Genomic DNA, 14624 nt, shown 5'->3' with positions numbered 1-14624 from the left:
GCCACTTCCGCCTCCGTCACTGACCCGTTCTGCCGGACCGGAAGAGGACGGCGGTCGCTATGGCGAGCCGCGGGCAAGTGAGTGTGGCGCGCATGCGCATAGGCGCGACAGGGACGCGGCAGGGAGCGGGGCGCCACGGCCGCCGCCCCCTATCCCAGTCCCCCTACCCTAGTCCCCCCACCCTCCTCCCCCCACCCTCCTCCGAAAGGGGTGGTTTGCCTCCATCTTCTGTGAGGTCTCATCCTGACCGTCTGTTGAAGCTGGCGGCGGGGGGCGTGTGAAAGAATTGGGGCCTTTCCGGTTGCTCGGAGCGAATTGGAGCTGGGACCGGTTGGGAAGGGCCAGGGAGGGGCCCCAGGGGCTCTGTACAGTGTAGGGCGGCGGTGGAGTCTGCCGGCGGTCCCCACTCCCTTCGTCGCTGGCTAACAGGGGTCGCGGGACCCACCTTGGCCTTTCCCGTGTGCGCTGGGCCCGGTGCGATGGCCGGGTTTCTTCTGGTTCTAGTGTCAGAGGCCTCGCGGGGCGCTGCTGCTGGCCAATGGTCGCCGCCATGCGCCAGCCGAGCCCCGAGGTCTGCCGCTCGTGCGCCGCTCGGTGCCCTCCCGCTGTGGTCTCGGTGGCACTGCATGCAGCGCCGGCGAGCTGTGCCGTATTGCGCCTCGAGCGACCATAAGCTGCTAACAGTAACGAGAGGTTAATTGCATGCTTTGGAAAGCCTGCCTTTCTATTCCCTGGAGGGTAGGAACTTTTTTCGTAGTTGTTGCTGGCATTTATAGCATCAACAGGCAAGAGATTTCCAGGGCAAGAAAGACGGTAGTAGAAAGTAGGATTTTGCATGCAAAGACCGTTGTGGAAAAAGGGAACAAGGTGAGAGACCGAGTAGAGGTTAAAATACAGCAAGAGAATGAATTCTGATGACACGAGAAAGGCAAAAGAAATAATTAAAATCTTTGGTCTTTATAGAGAATTTCCTCGGGGAGTGGAGCCCCTATTTAACAATTTTGAAGCCTGGGTTTGGGGTACAAGTAGTCTGAGATATTAGGGGAGTTGTGTGTTTCATTAGAGGTCATTCAGAGCACAGAGTGTATGCTTTAATAAGTGACTTTGAAGCAAGATAAAGCTGCTCTGCTGGTTTGATGCGTATGTTTCTGATAGAGATTTGCAGAAATAGACAAATGGCAGAGGAAGATGCCTGAAAATTGCTGATCGAAGAGTTCAGAAGAACCATAAATCACTTCAGGTGTTGCCATATGCATCTGTGACTCCAAACCTTTTGTAATACTAATTTTACCATTTAAAAATATGGGATAGAAATACTGCAGGATGACCTGTCCACATAATTTAGACAATCTCTTAAAATACATCTGTAGAACAGGAACTTGCATTGCAGGCCCATATTTCTGTTGGTTTGCTTTCCACAAATTCAGCCCTATAGGGAGTGCTGCACTTACTGGCAAAATTGATTTGTTTAATTATTAAGGACACAGAAATTGAAAAAAGAGCAGAGTCCATGTTCTCTTTTATGTCTTTGGTCAGATGGTTTAGCAGATGGACATACTAATCCTTGTAAAAGTGACAAATTTTTTTTACTTAAACATTTGTGAGACTTAAACAATTGAGAATGCAGTAGTTTTTCATCTTCCCAGGGGAATCTGTGATGCAGTAGGATATATACTCGATGCTAAATCATATAATAGAAGTTGTGGTGTGGTCTAATCTGTGTTGCGAATGGGGTTTGAATTTGTTTATTTTTTAAACTTGTCCCTTAATAGCCTTGGAAATGCGGCAGTGTTTTGTTCAAGAAGCAGTATGAAACTGGAAAGCAGCCTATTATTGCTGTTGTAGGAATAACTTCAAAAAGCATCTTGTTACCAAGATTTAAATTTTTTTTTCTGGTGCCTGTCAGAGATTTTTGTCAATACTTGAGTATTTCTGTACTTCATTACTCAGTACGACTAAGCAGCCAAAATCAGTGACTGTGAGCTGTGATTCTTGGTGGGTTTGATTTACGTACATACCAAGGTGTGTCATCTCGACATTGTAAATTCTAGTTGAGTATTTGCTTTCACTAGAATTTTCATTTGTTCATTTGGCAGTTAGATTTAGGGGCAGATAGATTTAGTCACCTTCAGGTGACTTGGCTTTTAGAATTATTCTAATACTGTTCGGTGTGTTTGATGCTGACACAGTTTGCACCAGCGTATTTTCAGGATTATAGTTATGTCATGACAAACAATTAGGACTGTAGTGCTAGTACACTCTAACATTTTTTATTAATTTGAAATATTTCAAACTGTGTAGGATGTTTGTTTCCCCACATCTGCTTTGGCTGCAAATTACTTGGTCAGGAATTGAAACTAAATACCTTAGATACTGATTTCATATAAAATTCTGTATTAAACAGAAAATGTGAAAGATCACCCAGAACGCTTACTTGCATTGTGCTCATTTTATCTAAGAATCTTGCTAACAAACAAGCTGATTGTGTTGATGTTCTATTGACAGGTTCTGAAGCTTTTTAAACTATTACACAGAACTCGACAAGAAGTCTTCAAAAATGACACCAGAGCCCTTGAAGGTGGGATACCTTTCATGTGTGGTGCATGCTTATCTGTCTTTCTTTGGAATTTCCTTCTCTGAGCATGAGAATTTTTAACATAATCTTCCTTTAAATTACTGTCTTCCACATTTTAAACATAATAATTGGGAAAAACTTGTGTCCATAATCAGACATCGTTTAATTTGAAACAAGGGACTGAAGCCATTATCTCACAAGCAAGACATCTGTTTCTTGTATCCTTGTTGATCTTCCTCAGAATTTTTTTTTAACTTCGTTTCTTCAGGTGCATCCAAAGCATATTTAAATGTACTGAGCAAAAGAGTTGATTGTTTTTGAGAACTGTAAACCATCTTTAAGTAGTGCCTTCTGTATGTTCGTTATTTGCAAAGCTCAGAACGCTATATAGAGGTCATATTTTATTCCTGTGCCAGTAACTTAAAACATGACATTACCTGAATTTCCTGGAAATCTTGCATTAAAATACTTGGGCAGAGTGCATCAGGAAGGTGCTGGAAAGGACTTTGGATTCTGAGCTTTGAGGCGATGACAAAGGCAAGATTTTTATTTTTTTTTTCACTATAGCTGCAAGGCAAAAGATAAATGAAGAATTTAGAAATAACCAAGATGAGACATCTGAAGAGAAGATAAAAGAGGTACTTCCTGGTTTTACTGCTTTTTTCCACTTTTCATAAGAATACTTAAACAGGAGATTTTTTTTCCTTAAAGGCTGTCTAAACCATGATAAAATTCATACTGAGGCATTGTGAGAGCCAAGTGAGTCTGAAATGACTTTCACATGTATCTTTGTTTATAAATATGTTTATACCTCTCTTGGTACACACTACTTCGTAGTGTAAGCATGTCTCCCAGAGCATCTCACTTGTGCCATTTCATTTATTTCTGACACAAATATCGTAAAAGCAAGCATTAAATTTCTCTTAATTACTCAGCAAAACTGCCAATGGTGCTCTGCTTATCCTCTTAAAGAGGGAAGGAATTCTGAGCCCCTTGCCAATTATTAATGCCTGTGCTAATCTTCAGGTGGTGCTTTGTTCCTGTACTGCTTTTCAGTGAAACTTCAGTATTATTAATTCTTACCATATTTTAGCCTTATTTTTGTCTCCTTACTTCAAGAGCAGAAATGGTAAAAGAACCGGATTGCACTGTGGGTAGTCAGTGTTACTGAGGCATTCACCAATGTCTTTAATCATTGGAGCCCATATACTTGTTTCGGTAGGTGCATTTGTTGGTAGTTTTAATTAGGTATATTGATTTTATACTGCTGTATGTTGCTGAGCAGAAGTTTCTTTCCTCTCATGCTATATGCCAAGGTATCAAATCCTGAGTTCCTTCAGGATCCCCAAAGTAAAAGCTGTGTGTAGGTGGTGCGTAACTACATGAATCATAGAACTGACTGGCTTTATTATTTGAACAGTTGTCTAGTATGGAAAATACCTTTAAGAATAATTAAATATATATTGAAATTATTTTGTGTCATTTGTTTTATTGGTTTTTTTTCCCTTTTACTAGCTTCTGAAAATAGCTTCAGATGTTGAAGTGATTCTCAGAACTTCTGTTATTCAGGCAGTTCATACAGATTCTGACAAAATACGTGAGTAAAGCTGCATGCTAAAAGGATGCTTTAAAATGTTGTAGTTCAGTAAATAAATATAAAACTTGAAAAGTAAATAGAGGAGTAGAAAGGACAAAAGTCTGTCTGTCATTTCTCTGCCCAAAACTTTAATTTAACCCTATTGACTAATGTCACTGCCTAGGACAGGTGACAGTTTCAAAGGTACAAAGTTTTTACACAGATATTTTGAAATAGGCAGGATGACAGGAAAGAGGCAGTGACTGCATTTTAATGCCATCATTTAAAGTTATAATTTGGTATCTTAACTATTGGGAGTGACAGAAATTAGTAAGTCAGCATGCATGTACTGGCTAGTCAGTCAGTGTATGTCTAAGTGTAATAGCTGCAGTATCTGTTGGTGTTTTGTCTACCAAATAGGTAGAAGCTGCCTGAGGAGAATTAGCAACTGCAGTATGTACACTGTCTGTAGAAAAGCTTTTATTTGAGGTTTCGTTGTTCTTTTCCAATACTTTGTTCTGAGAATTCAAGTTTCAGATTATGCCTTTGAACTTTTTTGACACACTGTGATGGCCTTGATGCAGAGCCTATCTAATCCTGAAAGTTTGGGTTGCTGGTTTAGAATTGAGTTTATCTCAGAGGCAAATGGAAGAGAAGAGGTAGGCTCAGCATACAATTGCGTGGTGAGGGAAAGAAGAAATCTTCAGCTGTATATATTGTTTGTTAACTATGGCATTAGATTTCATAAAGCATTTAACTACAGAACAGTCATTATGATTGAGGCCAAAGACATGACTGGAACAGTGTTGAGTCTTCCACACTGATCTTAGGCACATGACAGGAGAAGAATAGCAGCAGAGCAACTGAACTTTCACATCTTCCACCTCTTTACACCTGGCAGCACTTACTCAGCCAGGGATGGTTTCTGTTTCTGGTATTCTCAGAGGATTTCCCTCTCACAAACATACTCGTGTCAACCTATGCAAATTTCTTGCACTCGGGAACCTTTGACAAAGAATTTCCTTTTTTATAACGAATCACTAGCTGTAGTTTTGAATCTGGTCCTACGCTTCAATTGTTATCAGTATTCTGTGATAACTCATCATGCCATTCATGAGATTTTAAGACCTCTATTGCCCCTATTTTGGCTTTTTAGCTGTGGAACAGCTTTGCTTTGAAACAACAGGTGAACACCTGCGATCATTCTGATGCTGTTCTCTGCACCATTTTCAGTTCTACTGTACCTTTTTTAAAATGATTAAGAGCATTGTCTCAATCAGAGCTGAGCACAGTCATGAAGCTGTGGCCAGCCCAGGAACAGCAGCGCAATGATGTCTTGTCTTTTGTTCTCATTTGGTTGCCTAGTAATTCCTAATTCTAAATTTAACCTTTGGCTGCTCTTTGTACATTTGAATTTACTTATTTTTGTATTTATTTACTTTTTCAAAACTATCTTATAGTCCTTAAGTTCATATGAATGGTCAGATTTTGAACCTCTTGCTTTCTTTGTGAAGTTAGATATTTGGATTTGGTGGTGGGTTTCTTTTTTTCACCTGTGTGCATTGTGTGTCTCTACATGTAATTTTGTCTGGTATCTCACCGATTACTCATGCAAGTGTTAAGCTCATCCTGTAATTCTTTACAGTAGGCTGTTTTCTTAATAAATTTGTTCAGGATGGTATTGTTCAGATCCATTCTTTTCCTGGTTGCTTACAGATATGCTGAACAGCACAGATGACAATAAAAATACCAGTTGAACTCCACTTTTGATAGCGCTTCATTGGGAGCCCTCTTCATTTATTGTTTGGTTCCTTCACTCTAACCAGTGACTTACTTGTGCAAGACTTTCTGTCGTGATAAGGCTGTTGTTTTCTTAAAAACATTAGCTGAGGGATGTTTGGGAGTCCAAGCGTGTTGTGGCAGCCCCCCAAGAGCTATTCAGAGAATTCCAGCAGGGACTTTCCTTGCAAAAGTCACATGAATACATATTCATATACTAATTTATATTCTAGTACTCTGTGTTTAGGATGGAGGTTAGGACAGCCACAGCCCACCTGGAGCTATCATTGGCAAGGAATGTGAAGGATATCAAGACAGCTTCAACAGGTATATCAGCAGTAGAAAGAAGAAGAGGGAAAATGTGGGCCCACATCTGGACAGGGCAGGGGACTTGGTAACAAAGGGCGTGGAAGACATATTTGGTATCTTCTTCACCTCAATCTTTACTGCTAAGATTTGCCTTTCAGAATTGTAGGCCTCAGGCCATTGGAAGTGTCTGAAGCAAGGAGGATTTACTTGTAGAGGAGGAAAAGGCTAGGGAATATTTGAACAGATGGGACATATGTTAATCCATGGGACCCGAAGTGATGCATCCATGGATGGCTGATGGAGTTTGTTGATGTTATTGTGAGGCCACTCTTTGAAAGGGCATGAGGGGAAGTTGCCTTTAATTCTTTCAAGAATGGCAAGAGGAAGAACCTGGGAAACTGGTCAGCCTTAGCTGGATCCCTGCGAAGGTGGCTGAGCCAATCCTGCAAGCAGTTTGCAAATACTCGAAGAACAGAATGGAGATTGGAAGTAGCCAGCAAGGATTTATGAAAGGGAGATCTCTGACCAACCACTCTTCTACAGTGAAATGACTTTGCTCAGTGAACATGAGGAGAATAGTGGTGATTGTCAGTTTTGACTGTAGCAGAGCTTTAATGCTTCCTCCTTTAAAATCTCCCTAAACAAAAAGTGATAGACTTGCCCCTGGCTAATTTTCCAGACTTCTTAGAGAAATGGTGGCAATGGGGTTTGCATGAAAGAAGGATTTCTTCTAGTATCTAGTACTGGCCAGGAAACCTGTGTCCTGCAGCAAAAAGCCTGGAGTGCATATCTACACAAGGTGCATTCGACCTGCTTATGAATGCAAAGGTTGCATTTGCTCAGCAGTCTTTTTTCTAATCTGTTTTGGATTGATCTAAGCTTTGCTTCTTACTCTGTAATTGATGTTCCTGCAGTAAGAACAAAACAATCTTGAAAAAGCCATCGGAGTTTTTTGTGTGTTTGGAATATATATTGAAATCTGAAATACTTAGTCTTGATAATGTAGTGAATCACCAATTAAAAGATCAGGAGTGTTTAGAAAAGAAATCCAGTGTTGTGATAGAAGTTCACAGAATAGGAATGAACAGTATAAAAGAGTGCATGGAGTACCTAGATATTCACACTTGTCCTGGGGTACTTAAAATGTAAAGAGTATGCAGTGAAGTTGGAATTTACATTCAAATCTAATACCAAAAAAAAAGAAACATTTTCATTTTACACAATAAATAAAGGTCATGTGTGGTGAGTTGGAATTTCCCACTACATTAACTAAAGCATGACCAGCTCAATTGGAAGCAAATAGAAGCTGTATTTACAAAGCAAAAACTACACTCTGCAATGGAATGCAATGAATATGTACAAAATATACACTATTTACAATATTATACAGGTATTTATAATCAGAAAAATAGTACAAAGAACCTCCCTGGTCAAAATGACCAGGGAAAGCTGCCCCACTTTCCCCAAAAAACCCTTTTTCTTCCCCCTGTAATAGAATAAAGAAAAGGAGCTGTTAGGGAAAATATTAGTTCTTATCTGCAATGTGAACTAGCAGTGATAAGATTCTCGCCAGCCAAGCAGAACAGCCAAGCAGCTAGAGAAGAAAAGTAGGAATGAAGGTAAAATGTATGAAATGTTTGTAGAACTTTTGCTTCTATACCAGATATTCTGTCCAATGAAATTTATTTAGATTAATCTTTTGTTTTCCTTTTTGCACCCAATTGTGAATTGTTTTGTTTTTCTACTTTTCTGCTTGAAATCTGCCACTAGCTTTTAGAGGCATAGCCTAAAACTGCCACAGTGAAGAATATTTTAGGCCAGGAGCAAGGTATTAGTCAAAATCTCAAAAAGCAGAAGATGGAACTTCATGCTTAGGTTGATGCCGTAGTGAAAGAATAAAACCAAATATTCTTACAGAATCCTAGAATCATTAAGATTGGAGAAGGTGTCTAAGATCACCCGTGGCCCAACTGCCATGACCACTAAACTATATCCTGAAGCACCACATCTACATGCTTCTTGAAACCTCCAGGGACTGCAACTCCATCTTCTCCCTTTGCAGCCTGTTCCAATGCATCACCACTTTTTGAGTAGAGATTTTTTCCTGTTGCCAAATCTAAACCTCGCCTGGCACAACATAAGCCATTTTTTTTCTTGTCCAGTCACTGGTTACTTAGCAGGAGACCAGCACCAGCCTCACCACAATCTCTTTCCAGGTAGTTGTAGGGTGCAATAAGCTCTCCCCTTAGCCTTCTGCAGTCTAAACAAGCACTGTTCCCTCAGCTGCGCCTTGTATAACATACTCTCCAAGCCCCTCACCAGCCTCGCTGCTCTTCTATGGACAGCTTCCAGGACCTCAATGTCTTATGGTGCCCAGAACTGAACATAGTAATCAAGCTGTTATACCATGACAAACTGATAAAACATTATTCGAATGCCATTTTTCAGATCAGGCTTCTAGTGTGTTTGCATCTTTCCTAAGAATCCAACTTTGATTAGTCAGCACTCTGAACTAGGCAACTCTAGCACAGGTGTTAATATATTGCTAGTGTCAGTGGTAGCACGAAGCATGCCCTTAGAAAATTTCTGAAACCAGAAATGCAAAATTTTGGGGGAGTTAAGGTAATAGTCACCATATTTTGTTAGTAGTTTATACAGAAAAGCCTGGTCAGTGCATCATGTGAAACTGTACTTATAAATGGATGTGGTTTCCACTGCTGCTCCCTTTTGTTGATTATTTCACCCTACTGTTTCCATCCTTTCTTTGAAAAGAAAGGTTAAAAAAAGGAAAAACTTGGAAGTGCAACTTCAACTTTCAGTTGAATCTTTGGGTAAATGTCATCATGGTTTAATGCAAACCATCAGCAAAGCCCCACACAGGCTCTTGCTCACTGACCCTGTTGGGATGCAAGAGAGAATTGGAAGGGTAAAAATGAGCAAGCTCATGGGTTTAGATAAAAAGTTAGGTAATAGGTAAACAAAAGTCGTATGTGCAAGCAAAGCAAAGTAAGGAATTAATTCTGTACTTCTCATCAGTTGGCATGTGTTTACAACCATCTCCAGGAAAAAGGGCTCCATCTTGTTTTGTGGTTATTTGGGAATACAAACACCATAATTGCAAACACTGTCCTCCTCCTTCTTCTCTTAGCCTTTATTGTTGAGCAGGATATCAAATGGTATGGAATATCCCTTTGACCAATTGGGGTCAACTGTCTTCATTGCATCCCCTCCAAATATTTTGTGCGTTGTATGTATGATGTGTCGATCTTCTTACTTTCCTTATCCTTTTGGCACCTGGAAGCCAGTTGTTGGCATGAAGTTTGTTGTAGAAAATGCCTGTGTAGGTATATGAGTCTGGTAGTACATGGTATGGGTATTCAGTTCCAGTACCTCTTTGATTAAGGAAGTTTTAGAAGAACAAAATTAACCCTTTTGATGTTTTGTAATCTTCATGCTCTGTGGGAACTCTAACAGTGCTGGTAGAATTACAGTTAGTTTCCTCATTCTTTGCTTTTATGGTATCATCTTGTATTAAATGAGAGGCTTGCGACAGATCTAGTAACACAGAAAAAGTGGAAGCGTAGCCCTGACAGCCTCAATGCTGCTTGAGTTGCTGTTGGCAAATAAAAAAACTGAGGTGACAAGTTTGCTTTTCATAGTGTCTCATTTTAGGTGCTGCATATATGTTTGGAACTGCTGTAGGTGAATGTTTACTGTACTGTAATACAATGTGTATTGGCCCAAAATATTTTGCACGGTAGTATACAAATGTCTTGGTTCTGTTGTTTTACTTTAAGTTCAGATTAAGCTGATACAATTAGTGCTTACATTTCAGCATTATACTACACATGCAGTATGTTTTGATGACTATTATCACTGTATGCTCAAAACTTGGGTTTGAAAAGGTCTCCGAGACAGCTGGCCACCAGAGCTGGAGATGGAGTCAGGGAGCAGTATAGTTCCCCTGTGTTCCAGGAGGAGGAAGTTAGAGATCTCCTCAGCCACTTGGATCCCACAAGTCCATGGGACCAGATGGGATCCATCCTAGGGTGCTGAGGGAGCTGGCAGATGAGCTGGCCAAGCCAATCTCCATCATTTTTCAACAGTCCTGGCTCACTGGAGAGGTCTCAGAAGACTGGAAACTGGCCAACGTGGTGCCCATCCACAAGAAGGGCCAGTTGGAAGAGCCAGGGAGTTATAGGCCTGTCAGCCTGACCTCAGTGCCAGGAAAGATTATGGAACAGGTCATCTTGAGTGCAATCACACAGCACTTAGAGGATGGCCAAGGGATCAGGCCCAGCAAGCATGGATTTAGGAAGTGCAGTCCTGCCTCTCCAACCTGATCTCCTTCTATGATCAGGTGACCCACCTGGAGGATGTGGGGAAGGCTGTGGATGTAGTCTACCTGGACTTCAGCAAGGCCTTTGACACTGTCCCCCACAGCAAACTCCTGGCCAAGTTGTCAGCCCATGGCATGGACAGCAGCACTCTGTGCTGGGTTAGGAACTGGCTGGAGGGCCAAGCCCAGAGAGTGGTGGTGAATGGTGCCACATCCAGCTGGCGGCCAGTCACCAGTGGTGTGCCCCAGGGCCCCATACTCTTAACATCTTTATTGATGATCTGGATGAATGTACTGAGTTATCATCAGTAAATTTGTGGATGACACCAAGCTGGGGGCAGGAGTTGATCTGCTAGAGAGTAGAGAGGCTTTGCAGAGGTACCTCGACAGGCTGGACAGATGGGCAGAATCCAACAGCATGAGAGTTAACACATCCAAGTGCCAGGTTCTGCACATTGGCCACAACAACCCCATGCAGTGCTACAGGCTGGGGTCAGAGTGGCTGGAGAGCAGCCAGGCAGAGAGGGACCTGGGGGTACTGGTCGATGGTAGGCTGAACATGAGCCTGTAGTGTGCCTAGGCAGCCAAGAGGGCCAATGGTATCCTGGCCTGCATCAGGAACAGTGTGGCCAGCAGGAGCAGAGAAGGTCATTCTGCCCCTGTACACTGCACTGGTTAGGCTGCACCTAGCGTCCTGTGTCCAGTTCTGGGCCTCTTAGTTTAGGAAGGATGTTGACTTGCTGGATTGTGTCCAGAGAAGGGCAACAAAGTTGGTGAGGGGTTTGGAACACAAGCCCTACAAGGAGAGACTGAGGGAGCTGGGGTTGCTTAGCCTGGAGAGGAGGAGGCTCAGGGGAGAGCTTATTGCTCTCTACAGCTACCTTAAGGGAGGTTGTAGACAGTCGGATGTTGGTCTCTTCTCCCAGGCAACCAGCACCAGAACAAGAGGACACCATCTCAAGCTGCACCGTGGAGGCTTAGGCTGTAGGTTAGGAAGAAGTTCTATACAGAGAGAGTGATTGCCCATTGGAACGGGCTGCCTGAGGAGGTGGTGGAGTCACCATCACTGGAGGTATTCAGGAGGAGACTTGACAGGATGCTTGGTTGCATAGTTCAGTTATTAGGTGGTGTTGGATGATAGGTTGGATATGATGATCTTGAAGGTATCTTCCAACCTGGTTTATTCTATTCTATTCTATTCTATTCTATTCTATTCTATTCTATTCTATTCTAGTCTATTCTATTCTATTCTATTCTATTCTATTCTATTCTATTCTATGACTCTTCTTTCAATCTTTGTCTGGGAAATGAACATAATTTATATAAGAAAAATGCAATTGACATTTTACTTAAAGCCCTGAGAAGCATAGTAAATGCATCAGTATACCGATTCTAAAGGAACATAGCTTCAAAGAAATCAGTTTTCTTTCTTGTAAGATACAGAATATCAGTTTACTTTAGATAAAATGTTACTCGGTACAGACACATGACACAAACACAAGTTTACTGTAACTTCTGCCGCTGTCTGACCTATTGAAAGCACAACATAATTTCCGGTGTTTGTGATGTAGTTTTTGCTGCTCGGGCAATTATGATTTGACACAACTCCCTCCCTTCATGAAGAAAGGGCAAGCTGAATTTCTGAAGAGCTAGAGGGAAAGAATTTAAGAATCATGAAGAAGTGAAAACTATGTATAGACAGAACACTGCAGTTCTGTGATGATATAGTAGCCATAATTTTCATCTGATTCTTTCTTTTGCTGTTGGCCTCTAAAACAGGGTGACAGGATGAGTATTTCAATGTTCCAGGATGTTGGGGGGAGAAAGCTAAGTCTAATAGTAATTTTTGGAGATTTTGAGGTAAACAATCTGACTTAGGCATGACAAAATTGTCATTCTCTCTTGCTAAAAGTTACTGTAACACTTTAACATTTTTTGTAGATTCTTAATGCTATTTAAATATTTTCAGTGCTTTTGAAAGGACAAAGCAGAAGGCAGTATACTGAGCAAAAGAAGACAAAAATTTCAATGTAATTCTCTCTTCGGTAGATATTATGATGTTCTTTGTACCCTTAACAGAAGTTCATATTGTCGTTTTAATAGCCTGGGGGTTTGTTGTTGTTTTTGTTTGTAAATGTCAAAATAACTACAGCATTTTAAATAGTATTTTCCATATATGTTCTTACATGTTTTCTTTTTCTGTTGCAGTGCTGATACCCAGGAAAGATCTGCTACAAGACAACGTTCCTTACATTGATAAACCAACAAAAGCACAGGAATCCTGAGGATAATATGCTCCTCTCCCTATAAGATTAATGTCCTGTAATGAGATCTCTGAAAACCAGTAGCAGATACATGTTACAAAGTTAAATTTTAAAAAAGTTAAATATCATTACCAGGAAAACAGAAACTGAAACCAAGTCATAGATTTTACTGTGCAGTGATCTCATCATGCATGTCTTCTGTGGAAGACACTAACGCTTGCACAGAATCTCAAGAGGCACAGTTCTCTTACAAATACACTGCTGAACTGTGTTACTTCAGCCAGGAAATGTTTTTGATTATGACAGCCATCAGAGATAATTTCTTAACAATCCAGAGTGTTTTGAAACTAAATATAGATTAAATACTGTCCTTAATTCTGGTAATATTAAAGTTTGTTGTCAGTCATATGCTGCTTTGAAGTAATGAAAAAACAACTTGTGTCATCATTAAATATGTGCTTTGCACTGGGAATGTGATTTCTGAAGTCGTCATTAGCTGTACTTTAATACACTGTGATGTCTGAGGGAGTTCCTAAGATCTATCTGAACAAACTGATCAGGTATTACAGGTGGGACAGCATGTGTAGTGTTTCTTTTCCTCCACACCTTTGAATGAGCAGAAATGGCAGACTTTGAGTTCTTAGATTACAGTGGAACAAGAGAACCCAGCCACAACCAAACCTAAGAATGCTGGTTTAGATCACATGCTTCACAAATTTAAGGGGTTTGTTTTACCTTGTGATTATAGAATGACTACTGAGGCATTTTCCAAAGAAAAGAGGCTTATTGCTTAGGCACAAGTGATCTGACTTGCCTGACTTGAATTTATGGTGCGTTTATTTACTAAGCTCTTTTTTAAGGAATTAAGTACAATGATGTGTTCACTTCCATTTTAGTTGCAACTAGATACAACTACGCTGATAATGTAGAATCTTTACTGTGTGAATGATCTTTGAAGGTCCTTTCCAACCACAGTGATTCTCTTACTTTGTGAAATCTGTTAACAGACACCATGCTAGGATCTAAACACCTCACACAGAAGCGACATAGCCCAGTAGTACCTCTAGGCTCTATTTCAGATTGCAGCAGTCCTGTTTACTTTTAATAAGCCTCCAAGATGTCAGTATTACATGTCCATGAGGGTTGTGACATGGCTTCCCTGAGTAAACTCCAAAGCTGGTTTCCTGCAAACAGTCTCCTCCTCACAGCAGGTCAGAGCAGTAACTGCTTGCTTCAAAACTATTGCCTCTGGGTGCCAATTCATACATTGTCAGTAACGCCCTTTCAATTGCACTGATGCTCCTGTGTTGTTGTTAGAAGGTAGCAGGCAAATGATGTGAGATAGAATGAAGTGAGTGCTGTTACTGCTATTTCTTACAGTAGAGCTGTTCAAAACAAGTGTCTCAGTCTGTGGGCCATGTGTAGGCCTCTTGTGGTGTTTACTTCCCTATGGACAAAACATATTCTGTGCCTGGTTTCCCATTCCGCTGCAGTCTGCTTACATTGTCTTGCTTTTCCCATAGGGAGCCTAAGAGAAGGGGTATGCAGGAAAGACAAAATAGAATGTAGTTACAGTTCTAAAGAGAAAACAGAATTACATTAAGTGACTGATTTTTAAGCAGAAATAATTAAACAGGATTCTGGGAAGCATACCACATTTCACAACCGCTAAGACACACATCCCATGGCACACTGGAGTTGTGAGGAATTAAGCTTTTGTGGACCCATTGCTTTAGGCTATGAGAGTAGTGTACTAGTGATTTTCTCCTTCAGACTGATTTC

General features: G+C 40.9%; 1 protein-coding gene across 2 annotated transcripts; it reads left to right on the top strand.

The window, feature by feature from the left end:
• LYRM7 (LYR motif containing 7) lies at positions 1-13307 on the top strand. Of its 2 annotated transcripts, none has more exons than XM_054178297.1 (5): positions 1-77; positions 2506-2578; positions 3143-3213; positions 4091-4172; positions 12787-13307. In XM_054178297.1, exons 1-5 carry the CDS (start codon positions 60-62, stop codon positions 12861-12863), a joined length of 321 nt encoding a protein of 106 aa, XP_054034272.1. In that variant the 5' UTR covers positions 1-59; the 3' UTR covers positions 12864-13307. The 2 variants fall into 2 exon arrangements, with proteins under 2 accessions (XP_054034272.1, XP_054034271.1); XM_054178296.1 differs by lacking the exon at positions 1-77 and adding an exon at positions 606-738.
• The last annotated feature ends 1317 nt before the right edge of the window (positions 13308-14624 follow it).

This window comes from Dryobates pubescens, chromosome Z (assembly GCF_014839835.1).
Source record: "Dryobates pubescens isolate bDryPub1 chromosome Z, bDryPub1.pri, whole genome shotgun sequence".
NCBI lineage: Eukaryota > Metazoa > Chordata > Aves > Piciformes > Picidae > Dryobates > Dryobates pubescens.
The sequence above is the reverse complement of the archived record's forward strand: the minus strand, read 5'-3'. Positions and strand labels throughout refer to the sequence as shown.